Consider the following 13,164-nt stretch of genomic DNA (forward strand, 5'->3'; position numbering starts at 1 on the left):
AAGTTCATACCACGATTACATGCGCCTATGTATGTGTTTTTCCCCCACCTGTATTCTTGTTTTAGGTGGTTCTTGAAAAGTAATTCAATCTCAGACTGTCTCAAGCACAAGTCATCATTGTCAGAAAATGGCAAAATTGGTAAGTTCTCTCCCCAGCCCTGCCTTATTTCAAATTCTCGTCCCCATTTCTAAATTATTGCAGAATTAAAATCGTTCAAACTCTCCATACATTATTTCTCCCCATGTGTCCCTGTCCCCTTTCACTCAATCGCCCTGTTGCAGGGATGGGGTCATGTGTGGCAACCACAGACTACAAGGCGGAGTGTGGAGATGAATTGAGCTTTAAGCAGGGCGATCACATTGAGGTGGAGGGCCTGTTCATCCCGGGCTTGCATTGGTTCATGGGAAAGGTCACTTCTACAGAGCGAGTGGGCTTTGTTCGGATGAGCTGTATACGACCCGACCAAATCACAGACACGTCAGTACTGTACGAATTGTCATTACATTTCCTTTGTAATCAGTAGCTACAGGCTGCATTTGCTGTACACTAATGCTGTTGAGTGATTATGTTTCGTTGTTAAATTAAGATTACGTATGAAACGTTAATTTGTATTTTTGCAGGAAAGGTGCATTTCTTCACAGATCTGAGAGGTTTCATCGCAGTGGCCTGGATGAGTGCACAGCGCGGCATTGTTACGAATTCCTGTCACGGTTGACCGGAACTGACATCAGCACAGTCTACAGGATATGTAGGAGCGCCCTTCTCTCATCACCGCACATGCAAAACACTTGAGTATTTATGCTGTCTACAAGGTGCTGCTGTGCTGATAACAAGTAGGGCTGCAGTAGTAATAATAATAAAAACATAGCTTGTAATAAAATGTTTAAATCACGTGCGTAATGTTGTAGTATTCTTTGCGGTAAGATTACAAAAGGTTGAAGTGGTTGGTGTTTAACGTTATCATGTCGTGCTTACCAAATGAAAAATATACACAGGATGTACATCAATATAATGGCCGTTATAAAATAAAGTGGTAAATTCAATTTATTTATTTCAGATCGAGAATCTCATTCTGATGTAGAAACAGACCTCAACAAACCAGGTTGGTAAATATGATTCAACATTAAATTCATGAATTTGTATTGCAGGTGCCATACACTTCTGCGTTTTGTTTTCACATAAATATTTACAAGTAATCTTGTTTCAATGTATTATTCGGTTCTATTATCTGGTTAACCCTGTTCTGTGTCTACCATAGATCCTGTTGTCAAAAGCATGAGATCTTGCAGTCAAGATACAAAGGAATCATTTGAATTCGAAACAATCCTCAAGCTTGGTCTCAATGACCACGTTTTGGAGAATACTTTTCCCCACGAGAAATTCAAAGATGCAAATGTGGCAGAGGAGCCTCAACTTTGGTTCTCAGTGGAACTTACAAAATGCGGTGACGATTCAGACAACGAAAACTGGTCGACAAACAGTGAGAGCCTAATCCAATTCCTGCTGTTTCTAAATACGCCCGAGTACAGGAGAGAGTTTGCAGTGCTCTACAGGGAAGACAGCCCTTTCCTTTACTCGCTGTTGAGAGGCCACACCGATGACACGGAGTTGGTACGCTTTCTTGAGCTTGCCCGTGAGATGGCCAAGAAGGGAGGCATGCAGTGGGCTCAGAGCCGAGCCTGTTTCCTCTTGGGCCGAGCTTGCTCCAGGCAAGGGAAGTTCTCCCAAGCCCGCGTTTACTACGAGGAGTCACTTAGCATGACAGATGGAGATTTCCCGGATATGTTTCTCATGGCTGCACTCTACACAAACCTGACCTCAATGTACCTCAAAGTGATGAACAAAGAAAAGGCGACAGCGATGATGGAAAAGACGGCAATTCTCCTGGTATGCCTCCCAGGAAAATGCACTGGGTCATCTTCAGCGCAGGACATCCTTAAACACCTTCTCAGCAAAGTGATCTTTCAGAATGACTTGCGCTTGGAAGGAAGGATCTGTTTTCTCATCGCCGAATCTTTGCTCAACCTGAATAGAGCTGACGAGGCACTGCCTTACATAGAACGACTTCAAGATCTTACAAATCATTTCCAGCAGTTGAGCAATAAACACACCTCATCCTATTACTTTCTCCTCAACCGTTTGTACGCCACAAGCTTCCTGAGGCTATCTTTTGGCAGCATGATGCGTGCCTGCGACTGTGACCAGATGACAATCACTGAGTGCATCAGATGTGTGGAACTCATTGTGAAAAGCGAGGGAACGATAAAGAACAGACAGGCGCGTCGCACCACAATGTCACCGCTGTGCGCGCCGTTCCTTTACAAGGCTCTGCAAAAGCCCCTTGAGGAAGAACACAAATATCTTCACAATTCCGTTCACAATTACGCCCATCTCAGTCTCGCTGAACTCTACCTGCAACAGCACCAAGTTAACGACGCCGTGTGTCACCTCAACAAAGTCAATGCGGTCAGAGTGGTCTCTTCAGCAGGAGAAGCAGCAGCGGCATTCTTGCTCAAGCTCGCCTGGATGTACATCAGGGTTGACTGTCTCCCCGTTGCTACACAAATCCTCGAAAATCCAGAACTTGGCTCCCATTCCGCTGGCGTCATACACAATCTCCTGGGCATAGTGCATGCAAGACATCACAACATACCTAAGGCTGCAACACATTTCCAAAGTGCCTTAGCGTTGGCTGAGAGTTGTGGTGAAGAAACAAATGTGGCCATCTGCTATGGAAACTTGGGATTCCTTGCAGTCAACGCCAAGGCTCATCTCTTTGCTGAAATTTGCTTTTTAAAGGCTGTACACAAATACTTCGCAGCAAGTAACCGTGACCATGAGGAGTGGTTTAATCACGTTCTTGTCAAACTGGGACAAAATTTCTACACTCGAGGAAATCCCAGTGAAGGATTACAGTGTTACGAAATTGCACTTCTCATCGCGTTGAAAGAAAATGATGTCAGAGGTTTGTTAAAACAACATTGAACTTGCCACACATGCAACAGCATAGTCGCCAATCATTTAATACGTAACGGGGCAAGACGTCGCAACAGTTGAAATCCCCCACATGGCTGTCCACCCAGCAGTACAGATTGGTACACAGAAGTTAGTTGATCTGCGGGTTGTGTGTAGTGGGGTTAAATGTGGGTACTCCCATATATTACAAGATGTCTGGCCTGTGTGGAAGAGTATGGAAAAATACCCCTCTGGAGGCCATTCTGCCAACAGTGGCGTGAACAAGCAAATGCAGGGCTGCACGTTTACCGTTTATAAATAATTTAAGCTGCAGGTGTTAATTATTCTTTATTTTTATGACAGGTCAGATGCATGTGACTGCACTCCTTTGCCAGCATTATTCATCCCAAAAGAATGACCTGCAATGCATCATCTATTATGAACATCAGCTCAACTTGGCTCGCAGTTCTCGTGACAAGCGGCTGGAGGGTGACATGCTCCAAATCCTGAGTCAGATATACCACGGATTGGGAAAATACAGGTATTGCATTGTGTGTTACCTTTGTAGTGTTTAACACCATAGTTGCACTGTGTCTCGTATTTCAAGAGGGCTTCCATATCAAACAACTGTTTCTATTATGTTTATTATATGCTATTAATTGTATTTATTTAATATATAGCATCATTATTGGCCTATGACCAAATTACGTAAAATGCATCTGATCTCAGAAGCTAAGTAGGGTTAAGCCTGCATAGCACTGGATGGCAGAACGTTGCATGGCAGAACGTTGTTCACAAAACAGGTTGTTATAGGCTACAGACCTATGTAGCGGGCAGCAGAGGGCAGTACAGGAACATCCGATGTCGTGGTGTACTTCTATGCTCCCACGTCTATTCACCCCATCTACCATTACCTGATCAACGTGGTGAAATATGGTCATATAATCCTCACGACTCACAAGGTCAAATGACTCTCAGTCGTGGATTGACTGTCGGGTGTTGTACTTGTTGTGCGTGTACTATCGTGGTTGGTATGCTTAATAATATATTGCTGAACGGTATGACATGCACAGCAAGCTGTTGATGACCATAACATGAGAGCATGTGGTTCAAAATAGGTTTTGCTGTTCCTGCAATGATTTGCAACTCTTTTGAAGGTATGCAAACGGTTAATAATTAACACGGCAAAATATTTGACTGAAGTATAATGCTAATTTAGTGCTTACACTATTTATGCAAATGTTTTGAAGGTGGTTAGTCTGGCATTTCATGTAAGATGTAAAGGGCCAAAATCTGTTGGTATGTTTTGTGTGAAAAATCCATAACTCATGTTCCGTTTATACATTGCATTCACTTGATAATATACTTTTTAATCATTTACAACTCAGGTTGAAAGCCTTAATGCGTTATCTCTGTAGTGGGGGGACTCAATCTCATAATGATCCAATATGACATTTAAAAAATACATTTTTGTTTTGACTAGGGACACATTCTGATCTAAATGTTTCCCAAAATGTGGCAATAAAAGACTAAGCAGAAAAGCCTTTTTTTCCCCATGGCAATGTTACCACACACCATGTGCCTTCATCCTGATGCCATGTGACATCATCTCACGATCTGGCTCAACAGCCTAACGTTATTCATCATCATTAGCCAAGCTCAATCCACTGCTAAACGAAGGCCTTCCCAAGCCACTGCTATCTCTCATGGCCTCGTAATGCAACAATCCATCTCACTCTTGCACTCAAGAAGTTCTCATCACTCCATATAAATGGTGGACGTACTCTTGGGCATGTTTCCTCCCTGTGCTGCCATTTCATAATTATCTTGACCATTAGCTAGCCTTCCTTCTTGGGACATGTTTTTTTGTCCAAGCCCACTTACAGCAGTCAATAGCATATCTTTATCCTGCGCGTGTTAACCAATACATTACGTGTATTCCTATTTACGTCGAAATATAATCTCTACATTCATTTTAGTGCACTTTTCAGTTTTGTTACATTTTACCCATTAGTGTCCATTCACGATCCGTGTTACAGCAGGTCATTTGCATTCATTCAACAAAAATGAAATACTTCTGAGCACAAGCACATGTTGAAAAGCATTACAGAAATCATGCATATGCATGATTTTTCTTCCTTGTTTAATTTATCAGATTAGTTTACTGGGTCTAAGTTGTGTTTACAATTGACCATATATAGCATTCACAATCAGCGTACATCTGCATTAATTTTCCATTTAAACACCGTGATGTAATGCACGTGTCAGGGATTACAGAAAGGCTGTGAAGTACGTGAAACGCAGCCTGGCCATTTTCATTGACCTTCGGGAAATGGAAAGGACAGCTGAGGCATGGCTCCTAGCAGGGACCATCTACAGCAAACTTGGCCAGAATGAGATTGTGGACCTGCATCTACAGGTCAGGAAACACCTCTCCTGCAACTATGATGACAGTAATTATTCTTGCAAGGCCATGGTATAACCTTGCCCTCTTGCTCCATCGTAATAATTCTTTGTTTTTCCTGTTCTTATATTTTGCAGTTGGGCAGTTCTACATTTCATAAATACATATCTGACACTTTAAAGATGTGGGTAATCAATAGTATGATCGTTATTGTGGCTTTTTTTTACTTGAGTATAGTATGTCAACCAATTAGGCTGCTAATTCAGACAGAAATAATTTGCCCATTGATAACGAAGAAATGCAGACATTGCCTTCCACTCGGGAAAAGTGATCATATAAATATATACCATATAAATAGCACTGCATATGGATGATTTTAAAATTTTGACTGAATTTGCCCATTTGTAAAACTGCCATGACATTCATACAATCAGCATGACGACGAAAAGATTAGGCCCCATTATGAGTTAATATTAAACATTATTTAGTACCGTACAACAGTAAATGGGCTCATACTCCTTGTTTTTTTTCAGTAAAGTCACGTAGGTAAAATAAAATAAATGAAAACAACTAAATTAAATTACAAAATAAAATAAATGAAAACAGCTAAATTAAATCACGACGTTTCGGAGGCAACACAAGCTTCCGTCTTCAGGTGGAACAGTCAAAGCAAAATAGCTGTATCACTTAGCTGTATCACTTGATACAGCTATTTTGCTGTGACTGTTCCACCTGAAGACGGAAGCTTGTGTTGCCTCCGAAACATCATGATTTAATTTAGTTGTTTTCATTTATTTTATTTTACCTACATGACTTTACCGAAAAACCAAAGAGTATGAATCCTTGCAGTCACGAAAGCTTCAAATCTAGAAGTAAATGGGCTGATATGAGCATTACTTAATAAGTATTGTACATTTTGATTTAAAGCTTTCGTGACTGCAGTAATTCATATTCTTAGCTCTTTCGGTAAAGTCACGTTGAAGGGAAACAAATAAAATAATAATATATATATAAAACAATAAAAATTCTCATTATTTTATTGTTTCCCTTCAACGTGACTTTACCGAAAGAGCTAAGAATAAGTATTGTACATCTGTACTCCTCGACCAAATTCTACATCTTAACTCATTTTTATAAAGGAACTTTTAAATATTATGAACCCATTATGAAATCATCAGTTGGAATAAGCATCCGCTGAAAATACACGACACAATGCAATTTATGTTCCAGTAAAGTCTAAAGGCATGGTTGTTGTGTTACTTATCAGATGGCAGTGGAGGTTGCCCTAACCCTGGGACAAGTTGAGTGTGCCCTGCATGTCTATGAAGCGGCTGGAGATGTGTTCTTCAACAGCAAAAGGGAACCAGAAAAAGCCATTGTTTTCTACGAGGTGAGTACATAATCATAACATTGTACAGCATACATAGAGGTATGATCCATTGCTAACAAACGAAAATTTGGTTTTGAGCTTGGTAATTAAAACCATAGATCCACACACACACACCAAATTGGTAGTAAGATTTTATTCTATGAGATTCATCCTTCTAATAATCCACGTCCATCATGGTGTTAGCGACGGACATCCTATAAAGATTTGGAAGCATCCCAGGTGTTTGCCATCAACAGCCTGTGCGATTGTTTAAATTGTTTCTGTCGCGTGCTGTTGAGGATCACTCAACAGCACCTATACATTGCGCTACTACTCACGAAGGATGTCCCACTCAACTCTCTCATAAACCAACAGGAAAGTGGGTTCCCCCACGCTGCATCTACAGGTCAGGAAACATTAGCTGTTAGAGAGGATCTCAATGGAACCCTGCCACAATAACTGGTGTGGACAAAGTGGACTGATGTCGAAAGACCTAACGGCGATGGATTTTTTTGTGTAGGGTTACGGGAAATATAACAGTGTTGTCCCAAAAAATTTAATCTTAAGTGGTCTTCAACAACACATAACAGAATTGTTCGAAACAATCACACCTGAGGTTTAGCAAATGCCTGAGGTGCTCTTCAATACAATGTGTCACCACTCCCCTGGTGGACATGCAGGTGTTTATAGAGATTGTATTTACAAGATAAAATGTTCACACGACCAATTATGTGTGTTTATGTGCATAGTTGTTTTTGACATAGCTCAAACTGCTGTCCAATTATAATATTTTTTTCTAACAGCTGACATCTTTGTTGACACCTTGTAGCACGAAGCAATGACATGACGATGCTATTTATCGTGAAATTTAACATTTATTTCAGTGCTGTTGTCAATGAAATCCCTACTTAATGCCGTAATACACTTTCCGTCGAACAGGACCACGCTCTGCCACTTGCCAGACACCTCGGAGACAAGCGGAGAGAGTTAAGGCTTTGCCACAAGCTGTCAGAGCTGCATTGCCAGCTGGGAAATCCTCATCAAGTCACGATGCATAGCACCGACGCTCTGCAGTTAAGCGTGCAGCTTGGTACATACCGTTCTATTTCATATTTTTTTCACAGTTCATGAACCCATTTTCTTAACCGCTTTTTTGTCCGCCTAATGACATTCCAATTGTGTTACTGGCATCGTCTCAGAAAGGTGAAGAAACTATCGTTGAGAAATATGCAGTTAGCAGTGTATTACTTGGATCAAAACCATTATTTTCATTCAAGTCGCAGAGCTGGAATTTCGCCAGATCAAGAGGAAACTAACCCAATTATTGGTGCAGTTATTATCAAACTATTTGGTTAACCTTGTGACGCAGATGCTATGCTGTATCACAGTAACGTTAACATAAGCATGGTAACGTGTGCAAACATCAGCAGATGCCAGTGTGCACTGTTAATTAACTCCGCTAGGGGGCAGAACAACCATTGATCGGTGAGATGTGTACTATACTCTTTGGTTCTATTGGGTAAAGTCACGTAGGTGAAAATAAAATAACAAAAAATCACGACGTTTCGGCCACAACACAAGCGGCCTTCATCAGGTGAAGGGACGAGACTGTCTGGAGGACAGCGCTGGAGTTGAAGAGATGTGTACTGTCCACATTTTCTGGGAAATCTGACTTCTCTAAGTCTTCTCTTAGTCAATTGCGGCCATCAACATACAAACTAGCCTGCGCGTAATTACCACAATGAAGTAGATACAGCATTTACAATGCATTTCCAAAAAATGCCCGCTGATGAATGGGAACCTCCCCAGACCGTGAGGGTTAAGTCAGTTATTTTACCATACATCACCACGCTAGTCAGGGCAGGTTGGCAAAGGCAGGAGCATTGCCTTCCAAAGCATAGCAGTACAGTGCGAAAATATCTATTTGCTGCACTACCTTCTGCTGTGCGGACAGCCAGATACCGTACAGAGTGTCCAAAAAGAGTACCGCAAAACACTCCCATTGTGAAATACTGAGATACAGTTTACGACTTTTAAAAAAAGTTACTTAAGAAACCGGCTGCGCTCGCCAGAGCTGCCTGCCTGCAGGCCACAAGGTCACATGGAATCCAACACGTTGCATGGGCCAACATTGGGCAGGTGGGAGCGCGCGTACACGTGTGAACTCGTCGCAGTAAGCACAGTGGTCAGCGCACTGCACTACCAACCCCGGCGCCCATGGATTCCATTCCCAGCCATGGCTAACGTTGGCGGTGATCACAAATTTCGGTCAAAGGCTTCCCCTGGGTTGACTCAGCCTTAAATATAGCACCTGATGCGGTGTGTAAACAGCAGCACGGGGTTCTGACCACCACCACCACTACCGCCACGTGCGCCGTGCCGGTTATGGTTGGGGTGCTTGTTAACGGCACTTGCAGGAGAGGCGGGTGGGGTGGGTGGGAATTCTTTGACTTGCTTTTAAATTCGTTTGCAGGGGACGGCCTGAGCGAGAAGGTGACGTACCATCGGCTGGGCTTGGCGTGCGTTCAACAGGCCCGCTTCCAGCTGGCCGAGCACCACTTCCTACGTGCGCTGTCGCTGTCCACCTCGTGCCGGCTCTCTCACGACGAGCTCTACTACTGCATGCACGGCTGCCTAAGGCTCGGAGACTTGGCCTCCGACAAGCTCAGGGTAGGAGGAATCAGTCTTGTCACCCGAGACCACTCTTCCCGGGACCGAGATTATTTTTTTTAGCAGTTTTTTTTTTTTTACACCTGGCCAGCATGGAGCTCCATCTGCTTCTCCGTAATGTGAGGGTGATAAAGATGATCCAATACGAATAAAAAGTTAGGATATGGTTGTGTTGCTGTTAGAGACTTGTAGAAAACCATTTGATGAAAGGGTTTGTTCCAAAAAAAACAGTGTTTCAAAGGAATTGCCCTGGCAGCCAAGTGCCTCCCCTCCCAATGACAACATTATGGGCGATGTCACCTAGATCACCTTGTCCGACGTCTCACGCCATGTGCCATATGACATCATCCCGTTGTGTGGCCAACAGCGCAATATATTTATTGCCAACTTTGTTAACAGAGCAGCAGCAATATATACATAAGGTCCAAGTATGTGTTGGAAGGTGTTACGGAATGCATGCATATGCATGGTTTTTCTTTTTTGTTTCAGTCAAATGTTGAGTGGTTGTGTTCGGCATGATGTCGCCAATTTGGGTTCGCGACCGCGCTATGCGGTATTTTGTAAAGCCCCTCTCTCCCGGTCGTTTAGAGTATTTTTCCACTTAAAATACCAAATAAACAAAAAGTAAATTGACGTCGGGAATGTAAAGGCTCATCTCGCCAGCGTTTCCATGACTAGTCAAGCTTTTGTTCTGCAATTACCTTCAGCGATTACATTTTTTTCGTCTCATTTGTATTACAGTCCATTTGTCTTTTCTCTTTATTGTTCATGAAGTTACGTCTATCTCGTTAGCCTAAGTTTAACCCTCGCTTATTACTCACATATAAATGACATATATACTATAAGATTGAGTCTTATATAATTCTACGCATTTGTCCTGTGCATGATAATTTATTTTAATCGATCAAGCAAAGTGTCACAACCTGGCTAATGAATATAAGCATAGAAAAGAACGTTACATAGCAACAGCTTTGCTTCTCAACATATCTTCTTTTGGCAGGCATATAATATTTGTCCATTTGTAATGTCTAAGGGAAATCTACATCATTAAGTAAAAAAACTTAACATATTTATGGTGTAAATTCCATATTCTGCTATTTAAAAATTTTTATCTCTGAAAAGCGGTCTGCAGGTGCTCACTGCACAGAGCCCCTTAACGCTTCCCGGAAGCAGCTTGGAGCAGGAGGCATTCTTTGGCAATGAGCACAGCCATTTGTGTGCAGCATCCAATTTAGAGAGTGGCCCTACCACTGTAAACGCTTGACCACAATAAATTCCACCACTGAACCAACTGAATATTTTTTGTTATTATTCTTATAAATAAACAGAGCTGGTTTTTGTCCCATTTTATCCTATCCCACCAGACCACCGAAGACGCCCTTGCCTATTACAACATGGCCCTGTTGGCAGCGCTGGAGCTGGGCAACAAGCAGCTGCAGCTGAGGCTGTACGAGCGCCTGGCATCCGTCTACCACAATCAGGTGTTGGACCGGGTGCGCTCACTGCATCTGTACCAGCAGGCGCGAGCCCTGGCCAACGAGCTCAACGTCAAGCGCATCAATCTGAGCCGGAAGCCAACAACGTCCATGCCATCGAAGCAACGCTTCTAGAGCCATCACAGGTCATGATACACTGGGGTAAAAGAGTAAAGGTGCAGCGCAGCAATGGCTTGCTCATGATGCTGCTGGCAGAAGGGGCTTCACTAGAGGGAAGTCTAGAAAGCCCTGCAAGAGGGTATTTGGTCTACTCTTCCATGCTGGCCAGACGTCTTGGAAGAGGTGGGAGTACCCGCACCTCCGATTAGCCCCCGCACTTTCGCTTAACGTACATATCTACCCACACTATACCCAACCACACACAATCTGCCGATCAAATGTAGGGGATCCATTTATTATTTTTGTTGGACAGAGGCAGGGGGATCAAACCGACAACCTCCGTAGTTTAAGTCCAGTGCGCTAACACAACTTTGGTAAAGTTACCAAATTTCTGTGAAGCTCAGCCGGAAAACACGGGGAGCTTGGTCAGCTCCGCCCGTGTCTACATAGCCACGCCCACTCGAGCGCCATGAACTCCGCCCAGTGAGAGGGCCTCCTCGTGCTTTTGACATTGGCCCTGCCAACTGTTACATTGGCCCCATTTACTACCTCTTATCAACCCCACCCACTGCTCATGTAGCCCCACCCTATGCTTCCCGTATCGTAAGTCGAACATTTGACCAGAAATATTTCGACCGGGAGAAGAAAAAAAAATCTATATTTTTGCAAAAGCTTTGGGATACTTGAAAAGTATTTCTTAAGCTGGGACCGTCTTGGCCAGACAAGGACGTTTCGGTAGTTTTTTACTGGAGACGTTCTTAGGTAATTTTTGCCAAAATTCGGCCCCAGCAATGGTTACCACACAATTTTATTTGGTGAAAATATTAAGTTGCCAAATTTGCTGCCCTCGGTGGAAAACTCGGATTCACATGGTCACTCAAAGGTGCAGTCAGAAAACACAGCTCTCACGAAACCGTATTGTTTGGCTAACAGAACTCTGTTACTGTGCGATTGCCTAATCAGTAGGTAATAGCTGCCCTTATGCTTTGCAAGGGAAGATTGCCATGAAGGATTGCCAATACGTCGCCCGAGTGTATCATGGCCTTCAGGATCAGTCACAAGGTTGTTGTTTTTAGACAAGATGGGACAGTTGCCATCAGACAACTGAAAGTGTGGGCCAGTGTTCTTCACAATGTCGTTACTGTGTTTAATATATTTTACAAGTCATTTCACATTCAATTAATCTCATGTAAAGTTTATGCATTGATTTATGGTTGAAAAGAGTGATATTAGTAGATAATTAAAATATACATGATTAAAAATGTAATGTCAAAATACGCAAATACGAAAAATTTTCATTTTACATATTTGTACCGTTTTTTACTGTTTGCCTATTGCACTGTGTATATATTTCAAATACTAAGATATTGTGGAAAAGAAACATTTACGTCAAACATGATTTATCAGGCAGAATAAACAAAGAATGTATTTATATATCTGCTGCTATATTTACACAAGCCATTATGAAAATTGAAATATTAAGATTGATTTTTATTCAAGCTACTGGCTATTAGTAAGCAAAGCAATTTAAAAGGTATATTTATGCCATTAAGTATTGCACTGATGTATTCGATGTATGATGATTGTTAATCATGGTTTCTCGTGAGTCGCATGAGAAGTTGAACTCTATTTTAATCGTGACAATTAGCTTGCAAACAACTTGCTATATAACTGAGATATGTTTGTCATCAGTACGACACTGTTCATTGTTAACATCGCTGTGTATATAACGTGACACTTAACATGCGATTGTCAATTCAAATATGGCAGAACAATGTAAATGTGTACATTTTCTCTTTGTGTGATCATTTGAAGCATCCGAATCACAACTCTTATTTTTATCGGGATAGATTTGTGGTGATAAAATATTCACTTTATGAAACACATAGTAAAACATATGAAAAAACGATATATTTTTTATCGTTTTAACAAACAGCTATGTTCTTGCTCCCGTGTAATGGTAGCCAGCGTGAACGTCATGCCGTCTAATTCCTGTGCAGGAAACATAAAACAAAATTACAATATTATAAAACATTCCATTCTTGCCATATAAATCAATAAAGCAATGCCTCAGCAGCATATGTGTGTATCTCATTAAGGTGTGTTTTTTTTTATCCTAGGGTATAGTATATGTGAATATAGCGGTGTACTGGTGGCGCAGTGGTTAGTG

General features: G+C 42.0%; 2 protein-coding genes across 6 annotated transcripts in view; one reads left to right on the forward strand and one right to left on the reverse strand.

The window, feature by feature from the left end:
* SH3TC1 (SH3 domain and tetratricopeptide repeats 1) overlaps window positions 1-13,073 on the forward strand; it is a 26,189-nt gene extending 13,116 nt beyond the window's left edge. For all 5 annotated transcript variants that reach the window (XM_076065864.1, XM_076065863.1, XM_076065865.1 and 2 more), the window contains 11 exons: window positions 66-139; window positions 283-478; window positions 622-749; window positions 1,059-1,103; window positions 1,260-2,966; window positions 3,320-3,497; window positions 5,225-5,375; window positions 6,628-6,750; window positions 7,669-7,819; window positions 9,203-9,399; window positions 10,764-13,073. In XM_076065864.1, the coding sequence (XP_075921979.1) occupies window positions 66-139; window positions 283-478; window positions 622-749; window positions 1,059-1,103; window positions 1,260-2,966; window positions 3,320-3,497; window positions 5,225-5,375; window positions 6,628-6,750; window positions 7,669-7,819; window positions 9,203-9,399; window positions 10,764-11,009 (3,196 nt within the window). In that variant the 3' untranslated portion in view covers window positions 11,010-13,073. The remainder of the gene's footprint in view (window positions 1-65; window positions 140-282; window positions 479-621; window positions 750-1,058; window positions 1,104-1,259; window positions 2,967-3,319; window positions 3,498-5,224; window positions 5,376-6,627; window positions 6,751-7,668; window positions 7,820-9,202; window positions 9,400-10,763) is intronic.
* VWA2 (von Willebrand factor A domain containing 2) overlaps window positions 12,118-13,164 on the reverse strand; it is a 21,662-nt gene continuing 20,615 nt past the window's right edge. Inside the window, exon 15 of the mRNA XM_032950607.2 lies at window positions 12,118-12,986. Within this exon, the coding sequence (XP_032806498.1) occupies window positions 12,931-12,986 (56 nt within the window). The 3' untranslated portion in view covers window positions 12,118-12,930. The remainder of the gene's footprint in view (window positions 12,987-13,164) is intronic.

Source organism: Petromyzon marinus, chromosome 9, assembly GCF_048934315.1.
Source record: "Petromyzon marinus isolate PM22_M1 ecotype Great Lakes invasive population chromosome 9, UKy_Petmar_22M1.pri1.0, whole genome shotgun sequence".
NCBI classification, from domain to species: Eukaryota; Metazoa; Chordata; class Hyperoartia; order Petromyzontiformes; family Petromyzontidae; genus Petromyzon; species Petromyzon marinus.